General features: G+C 39.8%; 1 protein-coding gene across 1 annotated transcript in view; it reads right to left on the bottom strand.

Moving 5' to 3' along the window:
* Nucleotides 1-9,056: 9,056 nt before the first annotated feature.
* LRRC1 (leucine rich repeat containing 1) overlaps nt 9,057-13,779 on the bottom strand; it is a 109,440-nt gene continuing 104,717 nt past the window's right edge. The window contains exons 13-14 of the mRNA XM_075923612.1: nt 12,866-13,002; nt 9,057-10,290 (exon numbers count right to left, since the gene is read on the bottom strand). Coding sequence (XP_075779727.1) covers nt 10,132-10,290; nt 12,866-13,002 — 296 coding nt within the window. The 3' untranslated portion in view covers nt 9,057-10,131. The remainder of the gene's footprint in view (nt 10,291-12,865; nt 13,003-13,779) is intronic.

The raw sequence follows: 13,779 nt of genomic DNA, 5'->3' as shown, positions 1-13,779 counted from the left end.
GTCAGACAGCATGGGTGTGCTCCTGTGATCACCACTCTGTTCATTAGATAGGAAAATAAGAAATCTGATCAGACACATAGATTAGATGGAAAAGCCTGCATGAGGTTCTAGAACTGCAGGTATGAAATCACCAATACAGGAGATTATAGGTTTTTTTTTTTAAACATTAGGAGGTGGGACTGAGCCAGTTTACTTATGAATTTGAACTTCCCCTACATAGATTGTTTGGTCATAGGGATTGGTCCTCAGTCTGCTCTGCATCTGAAACCGTTTGAAAGCAAGCAGACAGCTTTGGTGGGTTTCTGACCCCTTTTAAAAGCCTGAACTCCTGAATGGTAACTCCTCAGATGCACATACATTGTTGCAAACACTTTTTCCCATAGGACCAGAAAAAGCCCATTGTCCCAAAGGAGTGCAGGTTGAAAGATGCAAACAGAGAACATTATGACTTAATGTGGATAGGTCTCAGTCATTTATAAAAAGGAAGAGCTTCATTTCATAGTATCCCTAATTGCTGCAACACAGATATGGCGGTTGCGTAGGTTGTCCTAGACAAAGTTTAAATTTCAGTCCAACTTGGAGAGAAAGATAAGTCTGGAGGATGTAACTGCAGGATAGTCTGCAGTCCTTGTTTGTGTTTTCTTCTTTGGTAGAGTAAGTTGCATAGCATCCTTTTTTAGGTTGGACTTTATGCTCAGGCCTTAAATGGCAATCCATAAAGGAACTGTCAAGAGAGCACACTAGCAATCCAAGATCTTTTTCACATCCATGAGCTAGCTTTTTCATCACTTTTGCTTATGAAAAACATGCATCAATAATTAAATCCACTTTCACCAGTTTTTTTTTCTATAAACATACATTTAGGATCAATGAGGTAGAGGTACACAAACAGTTCCAGACAAGAAGAGCTCACCATTCCATCAGGAGTTTGAAATATTCCTTCGTTATTGGTAGCCAGAATGCTTTTCAGAGAACACAGCCACCAAGCCATAAAAATAAACAGCCAATGAACTCTGATGTGAATACAAACCTTAATTCTTAATCTCTTTTTAAAATCATTCCACTCCATAGAAGTTTTCAGTGCAAAAAATGCCGAGATATAGAGCATGAACCTGAGCACAGTAGGAATGGAAGGTCCTGCATGGGAAACAAGGAGTGTCCTATATTTTGCAGGTTCAAAACCTAAAGACTGCAAGCTCCTTGGAGCACAGAACTGTGTCTTTCTCTACATATTGTACAAAGCCAGGCATACAACCGGATTACTCAATACTTTCAGTTAGTACTTATACTAACTACACTGTATCAAAACCAGATGGGTAGTACATGTCTCCTGATGGCATTGGATTATAATTGAATATTCGTTAGCACTTAAATCTTACTACAGCTGCCATTTATTGACTGGATAGAATATATGTCTTTCTCTGAGACAATCACCAGCTGGCACAGTATTGGCAGTTTTTGCCTTAAAAATATTTTACAAACAATAGCTAACTTTATGGTTCCCAGATAAGATCAGCATCTAAACCTTTATTTTACAAATGGAAGAAACCAAGGCACACAGGTGTTACATGGCAAACCTAATATGCCTAACGTCAAGTATGGATTTAAGTGCCTAACATTAATTGATGTTTGATTTTTTTGTAATAATTCAGGAGCAGAATTGGTGTTCCTGCTTCCTAATTCCGTGTTCAAAACTTTTCAAAGATTTTTTTTATTAAATATCAAAAGATATTTTGCTCATCGGATGTAGTTCTGTTCAAGAAATTTAAAATAAATTATTGAAAAACATTTTGCTTAGAACCACCATAGCTTATTTCATTATGGGACACAAACACAGTTACCATTTCACACCCTTTATTAACGTGTGCATGCCACGTTGAGTTATAAAACTGCCTTTTTACTTATTCTTATTCTACTTAAATGATCCTCCTTTACTAGTCAGAGGCTCTTAATCTCCATCTCTTACCCTGTGTTTTCTTTATATGCAATCCCTAAGGATAAGATTACGTCACAGAGATCCTGAAAGTCATGAATTTGGACAGTTCCAAAGAACTCCGTAACATTTTTCTGCCTCCGCCTCTGTGAGCTTCCATTGATTTGTTTATTGCATGAAACCTGTCCTTGAGTTTTACTAAAATTAGTGGTATCAAAATCTTAACCTTCACTATTCTTACAATACATTTTTAACCTCATTTGTTAAGAGGACAAACTGTCCTTATGAGTCATAAGTAAAATAATGTGCAGCTACTTTGATAAAATCTGTTTAATAAGTCCTCTATAGGAATAAATTTCCATCTGCCAAAAGGTTTGCAAGTGCCACATATTGCTATAAATCATCTGCGCAAAACAACAAAACCTCATGAATTATTCAAAAGAGATGAATGGCTGAACAACTAATCTACATTTTAAGATTAAAGAGAGACAGAAAAACTTTTGCAGCAGTAGGCTGATAACACTCCATCTGCAAATCAACATACAATGTAAACACAGTGAATTTGCAAATATCTAGAACATGTGGAATGAAGCACATTTTGTTATCCATAACCAACCTCATAAAAAATTTCGCTTTCCAACCTGCTTGTCTCCTATTTTTAAAATGACTTTATATTTTAAAAATGTGAAAATATGCAACTGGTTTTAATTTTGCAAGGTATTTTTCTAGAGAAACTCCCTTTCCATTTTATGTATAAATGCACATAGCATTCTACTCACCAAAAGGAATGTACACTAGTTTAGCTCTTTTAACGATAAATTTCAAAGTGCTTTACAATCAAACTGAAATAAAAAAAGTGTGCAAATCACTTAACTAGAACAGCATACACCATACTAACTCCATGACTCTTCTCAGGAAAAGGAAGATACCATTTCCAACAGATCAGCCTAATTGAATCCACGCTCTAGACTAGAGTGTCTCCAATTTAGTTAAATTAGTGCTAAAGCTATAATGCAGACCAGTGATTGGTTCCTGAAAAATAAAAGAAGTGCTTGGACTTTATGGTGATCGACCCCTCAAGAGTCTATTTAGTGGGTCAGCTGCTAAATCAACCACCAGTCACTCCTGTCCACTGTAGTACTCCATCAGAATGAGATGAGTAAGGGGAGTTGACAGGAGAGTTTATTCCGTCAACATTGTCTGGTGTGGATCCTACAGTAAGTAAATCTAAGCTATATCAGTTTGAGTTATGTTACTGACATAACTCAAATTGCAGAGCTTAGACCAACTTGTCTCCGTAGCATAGACCTGGCCTCGCTTCCAATACTATCCTACATGGGCAACAGACCCAAAAGTACTAGAAGCTGGAATGCAAAAAAAGCCAGAACAGAGATTTTATAATTACTCAGGACTGCGTAGATACCCGCCCATAATGTTCTTTAAGTGCCCTCCTATCAAAGTAGCAATGCAGCTTAATCAGACCTAAGTTGTGAAATAGGAAAGATTCATAGCACAAGATGGCATGGTTATTGGCTTTGTTCACATCAATCAGCCACACTAAGAACTGCACGAAGCATGCTGAACCCAAACATGCTAAAATGAATTAATTATATAATCACTGAGAACCTGCCACAATAGGATTATCCATAGCAAAAATAAACCCTGAGCTTTTAAATTGCAATCTCCACCAATGTGCATGCACCATGTGAGACAGATATGGCAAATTTCTGCAATGTCTTTGGAAGAGTTAACTGGATTAAGCTTATTCATCATGGGCTAAGGACTGCATGTCATTCCATTCAGGAGGGTGACTACAGCTCCTCCAAGAATTAAGAACTGAGAGAGGTAAATTCACTCAGGCTGCAACACCTCTAAAGAGGCCCCACTATGGGGACAGGCTGCCATTTACTAGCTCTAGATTCTCCAGAGATCAATAAACAAAGAAAGATCTTTGGGTAAATATCCTGAGTTTAAAGTGACTCAAGACCCAGCTAACACACAGGGGGCCTTAACACTTGCAGAAGGATTGGAAAGGCTTTGGCCTACTGAGGCCCATAAGACTGATGGGTGACCTCTGACAATCTATTAACACATGAACAGGAACTTTATTGTTTTTAATAGGTTTCTGTTCTTCAGATAGATGTAGGAGTTGGCGTTCAGAGTTTATTTCAACAGGGACAGCAGAACTTGCTCCCAAAGTTTGCATCTGATTTAGATGCAGCAGTAATGTTACTGTGGTTTCTGATGCCCTAAAGACCTAGTGGCAGCCCCACAAGCATACAGTGTAGGAATGTCACTCAAACCCCCTTAACATTGCCCAGGCTCTCATGGAACGAGCTCATACCCCTTGAGGAAATGGCCTGGGCTACTTCACATGCTATATGCCTGACACAGGAAGTTAATGCCTGGAGATCATCTGTGAAGCAATCCTTTGACCCTTCTTTGGTTTGCATATGAACAAATAAGATGGGGAGTGGAAAAAATTGTTGTATCTAGATAAAAAGCTAAATATCACCTGACAGCCAATATGTGAAGACATTGTTCTTCAGGGGTTGAATGTGGCACTTGATTCAAGTACAAATGGGAAACCCCTTGGATAAAAAAAAACAAATAAATACAGCAAAGATGCAGGATTGCTTTGTCTTTAGAAAATTGCATATAGGGGCTCCACTATCAAGACCTGCAACCTACCCACCCACTTTGCACATGTTATTGCCATAATGAAGGCAGTTTTCTACCATATGGAGAAAGAAGCTACCAGAGGCTCTGAGGACTTATAAGAGCCCCTAGGACAGTATTAAAACATGCAAATGATAGGCTGTAATGGGCAGAGGGAGACAAGTGACTTATCAAGGACCTCACAACCATGAGGTTTGAAAATATGGATTTCACATGGATGCTCAGATGAAAGGTGGATCTCATAAAACTAAACACAGGACCAGAAGAGTGAAGTGTAATGTATATTTCTAAGTTGTCATGGATGAACCTACCAGGCTCATGCCATATCAAGAACTACTTTCTTAGTCAAATAGGTTGCTCTGATGGACAGCTTTCTTCTACTGAGCAAGGTCTGCCAGACCACCTTCACAATTGATCCTCTGCTTCATCTAATTATGCAGCATCTATGCTGTGAGACGCAGGGAACTGAACAGACCAGGTTACAGGAGTCAGGATGACAAAGAAAGAATATGAGAAGCTGAACCAATAGCACAAGGAGGTCAGAAAACCAACACTGTCCCAAACATGCTGGAACAAGGAGAATGAGTTTGATTTGGTCCAATTACAGCATGAGAACAAATCTGCAAGATAATCAGAATTGGAGCAAATGCATACAGGAAAGTTAATTCACAGCTCAAGTGAAAACCACTGTTCAAGGAGCCCAAACAGACCCTCGTTGGGAATAAAACAGTTGATATTTCTTTTTGTCTCTTGTGGCAAACAAGTTGATTGTTAGGATGCCCCAAATTCCAAAAACGAACTGTAGCACACTGGGCTTTAGCAATCTTTTGTGATTAAGGGAGAAATTTATGTTGAGATGTTTTGCCAGATGATTCTGGACCAAGGCAAGTGATCCACCATGGAAGCACCATCTTCCCCTATGCAAAACTGGCAGGGCCTGATCTCCTCCTGATAGAGCATGCTGTAGTGTATTGTCTGTAAGGATGTACACAGCCAAGTTTCTGAAGTGATCTGAAAGAGGCTGACAGAGCATACGTGGCAGGAAGCTCCAGGACACTGACAAGCAGAGAAGCTTCCTGTTCAGATGTAGATCTTGGACTTTCAGTGGTCCCAGATGCACTCCCCAACCTATTAAGGAAGCATTGGTGCCCTGGTCAGTAAGGATTGAGTGAAGAGAACACACTGGCACATGGAGCCACCTTCAGGACCAGCAATCTGATTCTGGAGCAACTCAAGGAGTAGGATCTTATGGACCAAAAATGTCCTTAAGACTTTAAGGCCATGGGCCATACCAATAAGACAATGGCGGCCATCAGGCATCAGACCAAGAGCCCCTGACCCAACTGTGGGACAGATGCCAAATCTCAAGACTGATGATGAGGCAAAGTTTCTCTGTGGTGCTTATCTGTTGATCTGGAAGAGTCTTGAAGATTCTCTGGGAACAATGAGGAAGCCAGCCCCAATGGAGCAAACAAATGGTTAGGCTCTTCTGATGCCCAATATGGGAAGGGGGTCATCAGTGCCAACCAGGAATGGGGGATTGGCACTGATGGTACCAAATGAAACATGTTCCTATTGCTGATACTGGGAGAGGTGCCAATACCAAGGATAAGGGCAGTCCTGAACTCAAAAGGACCTGCTGCCCAGACAACAATGATGCCCGAGGATGCACCAGCATCAATGAGACCTTTGGTGCCTGGCCTTGCATCAGCCACAAATGTGTCTGAAGCCTGGGCAGTACAAGCTGTGGTGCTGACAAACCCAGCAGCTTTGTGATGCAGGCAAAAGATGATAATAGCACAAAGTAGGATGAGTTGGAAGAAGCCATGGCACCAGAGAACTCCTGAACCAGTGGAGAATCCAGGACTCAGAGGCTACAAAGGCCGGATGCTGCTTGGTATGTCAGAGTGGAGACAGACCCCCATGGCCAGAACTGAGACGTTGACACAGGCTCTTGTCCTACCTCAGAGTGGTAAATCAGGGAGCAGTTGGATGGACTGCTCTATCCCTATATGCCAGACAAAATGTGGTGCCAGTCAGCACTCCTCTTGGAAAGTGTGGTACAGTCTCCCTGAGCCTTATTTGTTTTATGGGACCCCTTTCTAGTTATACTAGAAAAGGGAAAATGATCCCTTCCTCTCTGGGGAAATGCCAAAGCCAAAGAACACAGTGACATCATTTGAAGGAGATGTGAAGGCATCCTCGTGGTCTGCACCAGCAGATGCTGCTTCAGCTGCAAGTGCTTGATCACTGAAGTGCTTTGTGAATGACTTACAGGTGGAACACAGCTCTTTAATGTTTCTTTCACTGATCCAAAAGAACCATCTGTAGGAATTACTGCATGGAATGCCCTCCTGCCCCACTTCTCCCCTCCAGAGATGGAGAATGCTTGAACCCCAGTAAGAGCTTTACACATGCAGCCAACTACTCTAATTGAATACTAAACTTAAGATAAGATGCTACTATATACAAGAAAATAATCTCAAACAGACCAAAAGCACAAAGGTGAAAAACACCAGAGTCCTCACTGTAGCCAGGGGCTGTAAGCAGTGATTGAGAGGGTTAGAGCAGTGCTGCCTTTGTATGGCTAGAGGAGGGGTTGGCAAGATCCAACCTGCCAAGTCTTTTAATCCGGCCCACTCACCCTTGTGGCACAGACCTGCACTGTGGAAGTCAGCAGGGAAGCCGTTTGAGAGTGCTGCTGCCCAGGAGCTGTTTAGGTAAGCACCTCCTGACCAGAGCCTGCCTCTGACACCCCAGTCCCCCACACGCAACTCTCTCCCAGACGCTGCACCTCTCTCAAATGCCTCCCCCCAGGTCAGAATGCTCTCTTGCACCTCCTCACAATACCCTCTTTCACCCAAACGCCCTCTCAGACCCCACACTCTTTCCTGCATCCCAGTCCCCCCCTACCCTGAGCTCCCTTCTGCACCCAAACTCTGTGTCACATAAAAAGTCGTATGTGGGTCCTGCAGCTTAGCAGGCCTGGGATGGAGGTTTGCATCCTAGCTGTACATAGCCTGGTAAAATCTTATACCCTGCAAACGCAAACAGCAGCTGGGCTTTATCAGCTTTAACCCATGCCTTGAACTGGGAAACTAAGTGGTAAACTAGTTTGACCTTGGTTCCCAGCCCCATGGGAACATTGGGAGTGGAGTTGGGCGAGCTTGCAGACACTCGGTATACAACTGTAGTATAACTAGCATAGGGAGTCCTGTGCTCGGTGAGTCTCACCAGGGACCTAGACCTTAGAGGGTGCCCTGGATTCCTCCAGCTGGAGCCACATCCACGGCAGCCTGGTGCGAGGTAACAGGAATGGGAGTCCCCACAGACTGAAGGGGAGTAAGCATTTCTAAGTGCCTGCTGCTCTCTTATGCATTGCTCTGCCTATGTTTATTGATGTGTCTCTTTGCAGTAGCTGTGTAACCATCTGACAGTATTAAGCCTATAATAGTAGTGATGTAGTGAGATTAATAAAATCAACAATCCCTAATCGACTCTGCTGTGAAGTGAATCCATAATCCTGTTTGGCCACATCCCTGTGAGTTGACACTCCATCCCAGACCCCCGCCTGGTCCATAGAAAAGTGTGACCCTTGATCAACTACAAAAATTTTGATGTGGCCCCCCCCCTTCAAAAATTATTGCCCATCCCTGGGCTAGAGGAAGGGCTAAGGCTGTGTGCACTTGCCAACAGGTAGTGCAGGGCAAAGATCTCTGGCCCCTAGTCCAGAGCTGCATCTACTTGAAGAAGAAACTCCATATTCTTGATAATACTATTAACTTAGCAAAATGTTCTTCCTGTTAAGTTTCTCAAGTCTTCCTTTCAAACATTTGAATGTTTACAAGCAGGTTCAATTCCAAATGATAATGTACAGAGGAGCTTGCTTGAAGTAGTAACACTTATTTTGATCATACTTGAGTCTGTTCATTTCAGTTACAGGCTTGCATCTGAACCTCCTAGGTATAGTACACCTTTTTTCCGAACCTAAAGGCTATTCAGCGGTCTACATGTGCAGTCTTTGATTAGTTCTTAGTGAACACAGATGCACAACACAGATACAGTCAAAACTGACACTATTGTTTCAAATCTCAGCAGAGGTGCCACAAATGTAATATATATGGAGAATGAATTGGTCTCATTTGCATGTCACAGTCCAGGAACACTGACAGCAATGTGAGAAACCTTACAATGTAACTGTTTGCATTGTATTTGCACTGCATTCAAGAGACTATTTTCTCTGGTACACATTAAAACTGGTACTTTTCATGGCATTAAATTCAATTTAACAAAGTTTACTAAGCCCTCCACTCAAAAAGACCCCAAAAAGCTTTCAATACAAACATAAAGCTAGTGTTCACTCAATTAACATATAGCACAATGAAATGTACAGATAAAGTCAATTCTAATATTTATCATAGCAATTTAAATGATACAAAAATGCTATCGAGGCTTAAGATTTTTATTATGGTTTTATATATGGATATAAAACCTCCAAAGCACTTTAAAAGAATATCATTCTTCTTGTGTAGTACATAAAACTAGTTTCATACTGTGCTTCTGAAAGTCTAGAGTGCATTTTGTTCTGTTTATTTTATAAATGGCACATTCAACATTAAACGTGAGAGCATGAGTTTTATAGTGACTGCAATCCATCATTGCATCCAAAACAAGAGGTTTCCTTATGATTAAGTTAAAGTGTGAGTGCATTGTGTAATAAACAGTAGCAGTCTGGTCATTTAATCTCACCTCAGCATACAATAAAATAAACAGTTGTGCTTCACAAATTTGAATCCTATGATATAAACATCAGTTTTCTTTTTTCTTTATGTAAAATACTCCAAATGTTAATTACTGCTTGAAATGAACACATCCAGACAGCCACCCCATTTAAAACTTCTTCTTCTGCCCAAGGATTCAGTTTTCTTTTAAGACTCGTCTGACATACAAGACACATTAAGGCACAAGTGGGCAATATAAACAACAAATGAATACAACTGTCCGTGAAACTCATGTTCTCTTCCACAATACTAAAATATGTACCGATTAAGATAAATTTCTTTTTTAAAAATGAAATACACCATATTGTTATGAAACTTCTATACAAAATTTTAAAATGTACACCATCTGAGCTGCCGAAGAGTAAAAATGTATCCATTTTCCACATAAAACTGTATTTCTCACCAGCATAACTAGCAACTGGGAAGAAAATACCACAGCACTTAGGAAAAATCATATTTCTCCACATGTAAGACAAAAATACAGCACTATGTATACAGTATTGTACCCTATTAAAAACGAATTTAACTATTAAAAGTACAATATTGATTTGGAAATTATTGGTTCAATGCCTGGCTGAAATAAGGCACTTTCTTCCAGTGAGCAGCACCTTCCACATACAAGGAGATGATGAATAGGTTTTGGTTAAAAACAAAGGGGGCTGAATGAAGTCCCAGAAGACGACAGGAACATTTCAACAGCAGGGGAAGACACAGGAGGTAAAACCTGGAGATGAGACTCTACACAGAAGTGGTCACTCTGTCAATGGCATTATTGACCTCGTTTTTGTTTGAATCCAGTCCTTTAGCAGCATTCATATCATTCCGTAAATTCTCCACTGTCTTTTTCATGTTCTTTAACTCTCCAGGATGTGGAGTGGCTCGCCTTAGAAGTGTACTCTAAAAACAAACAGTGGAGTAAACGGTTTTGCTTTTGTCTTTTTGAAACGCACACACTTTCATGGTTTTAGCATTTAATACCACATATTTTTAAGAATCATAATGTTAATTTTAAGATATGTAATTTCATAGCAGCTTTTTGATGAAATCATTCTTGGGAGGGTTGGGGTGGAACAGACTCCAAGCACAGAATTTACTAATTTGATCTGTTAATTTGAAATCCACACCAACAGAAGTTGAAAAATAGCTGCCAACTGTGGGGTGGGAGGGAGGGAGGGAAGCATGAAAGAATTAGATGGGATTTATAAAACCAGCAAAGTAATTTAGGAATTCATTCTGTAAACCAAACAAAACTTAGGTCATGTCTTCACTGTGGGAAGATCGACACTACCACGATCAATCTTCCGGAGTTTGGGTTAGCATGGGAGTGTGAGCTCCCATCGACCTCCCGCTGTAGAGATCACACGGAATCTTGAATTAATGGAGGTGGAGTTGCATATCTTAATTCAATCTTCCCCTTTACAGCCATAGATACTTTTGAAAAATCCCACAGCACCTCTTTGTGGTGTGTCTATATTGGCAAGCAAATGTTTGTGTGATGTTTTGCTTGCCTTCCATCAAGACCTGGATTAGATTATGTGTTGTCAAACAGGCATTGGGAATTTGAAGGGAAAGAGGGGGAACATTCCAACAGTCTATTTTCAGTAATTTGGTTCCATTTCTAGAGAAGGATGTTAGCATATGTTCAAGGAAAGTTGACAAAAGCTAAATGAAAAGATAAAATTTACTTGCATAATTGGACAAAGTTTAAACTTTCTTTTAAAATTCTATATCATGCTGACTGTAGCAGCATGAATGTATGTGCAGGTGTATATAATTTATGTATGTGCTTTACATTATCACAGTACCACTGATGACCTACAAAGGGCATACACTGGGAGCTGATGACTAGCTGGATAAAACACTTTTTTGGCAGGATCACAGACTGATTTATATTAAAAAAAAGGTTTTTCTAATATCAAAAGTGGACTGATTAGAGGCTGTAGATCCACAAGTAATATCTTGCACTTGAATTTTAATAGTGTTTCAAAATGCCTGCTGTTCCCAGTTCATTACAAATCAATCGGTCATAAGATGCAAAAGTTTTCAGTTTAGTTAAAAATTCTTATTTCACAACTTGATGTGGTTCAGTTATGAAAAGTGACATCTTACTCAAAATGTCCCCAATCACATATGCTGCCTTCAGTGACCCAATTTAATTTTACTACTCTTTACTCCAATTAGTCCTCTACACATTACACAACTGAAGGAAAGTAAACTAGAGCATATTCCTTCTTGTGCATTCCCAGAAGTTGCTTACTAAGTTTCCATCAGCTACACCTGTGGAAACCAACACCTGGCAAACACTGTTGGCACATATCAAAGGGACTAAACTAGTCTGCTAAACACTACTCTTAGTTCTGAGGACTACTCTGGATTATCAGACAGACTCTGGTTTATCAGATCCCAGATCAAATTACAGGGATGGCAGTAAGGAAAATATCTGTATGCTTGTAAGGAGACATATTTGATAGGGAAGTGATTGTTAAAGTCACTTTTCAGAATAAATCCATACTGCTAGCATGTCTGGAGTGCTACATCCAAGATGTTCTTGAACTCAAGTATAAATCTGAAATTCCCCATGTTTGGAGATTTTAGATTTGCTTTAATGCAGACTCACTTCAAATTAAGGCTGAAGGCTAAAGCTTCAGCACGTGTCTGAAAACGTGCATGCAAAATTGGTATAAACATCATGTTTAGTGGGGACACAGAGGCGTGCTGAAAATTTGGCTCTAAAAGTCTGAATACCGACAATTAGCTGCTGTTAGTGAAGCAAAGGCATTAGAGAAGAGGGCTTTACTTCAAAGGTCACCTCACATTTTTTATCTCCAAGGAGTGTGAAATGACCATTTAATGGAGGTCTCACAAGTACAGTGACAGATGCTCCCAATATACTTGTTCATTTGAGTGGGAAACAGCATACACAGCATGCACCAATGTGCTACATGCCATCGGATTATGGACCCTATGTTGGTGTCAATACACATGGTCATGAGATGGAGGGGTAATGAAAGTGGGGGAACAAGACAACACGATAGGAGGGTAGAAAATTTAATGTGAACCCATGTCATGGTGTCAGAGTTACTGCCTAAAGGACACAGAGTCAAAGGCTTACACATTCCATACTGCAGAAAACCCTACTCCTAAGCCTGCTTTTTGGAAAAGTGGAAGGAACCATCCTAAAGAAATAAAGCAAAGAAAACAAAAAAAGACTAAAATTTTCACAGTAAGACAGTCTTGTTTCAGCAGAACTGAAAGTTATATTTGATGTAAGCAGATAAGCAATACAAAATTTTAAAAAGTCTTTTTAAACCCCTATGAAGCCAATGTTTGACAGCTCTGCTATAGGTATTTATATAAAAAGACTGCTACTATTGTTAAAAATGTTTAATGCAAGATGTAGATATTTCAAACACTTTTTTACTCTTTTGCATTTTAATCACTACATGTGTATCAGGGTGTGAGAGAAACATACCATTTCACTATCCTCTTCATCTTTTTCATCTTCCAAAAAGCGGATTGCACTGACTCTGTTTACTGCACGCTCATTCCATGTTTCATCTGACATTTCATTTACCAAGCTCTCAAATGCACCACACCGGGGCAGATTATCTGTTATAATGGAAACAAACAAAACTGAACCTTCTCAAGAGAGAACAGTATGCTAACATATACTTACTAGGGCTTTGGGGTTTATTAATTTCTTTGTGCAGGGTTTGTGGTTCCTTGTATATAATATATATTACTCATTGCATTGTTCCAATGTGTCCTACTGTAATGGGTAATCTCTTGGTAATATTACTTAATGCACTTTATCTTAGTATTGTTTCAAATAGCACTACATTAAAATGCACTAGGAAACCTTAGTGCACTCCAGCACCTTACACAGACCAATTATTGTGCAATATGAATTTTACACATCACATCCTTGTTTGCCTCAGTATTCCATGCAAACAAGTCAGTAAATACAAGTAACCACTTCTAACTTTTTTCCAGTGTTTACTAGATAAACACCAGATTTCATTTATTTGTACTGGCAGTGTTATCAGCTAAAACTGAAAGTCAGAAGCCCTAATTATCTATTCATCCCACACAAAAGTTCTACTGACCACTCACTCAGACAAGCAATTTTATTAAAGCTAGCAGTTTTTCCATTATCAAGCATTTATTATATGAATTTTAACCATGCACATATATTCTACACTTTTGGATTAACAATCTAACTTAGAAATAAGACAAAAGATTTATAGCTAATCAACAGATAATAGCACATCATTTGTCAATTGTCCATCATTGGCTACATGTCATATTAAACAACTGGATGAGATGCTTGTAATCCAAAAAGCTGAACCTGCATAAACAAGAGATGTAGTAGGAAATGTGGTCTTA

Source organism: Pelodiscus sinensis, chromosome 3 (genome assembly GCF_049634645.1).
Source record: "Pelodiscus sinensis isolate JC-2024 chromosome 3, ASM4963464v1, whole genome shotgun sequence".
Taxonomy (NCBI): domain Eukaryota; kingdom Metazoa; phylum Chordata; order Testudines; family Trionychidae; genus Pelodiscus; species Pelodiscus sinensis.
The sequence above is the reverse complement of the archived record's forward strand: the minus strand, read 5'-3'. Positions and strand labels throughout refer to the sequence as shown.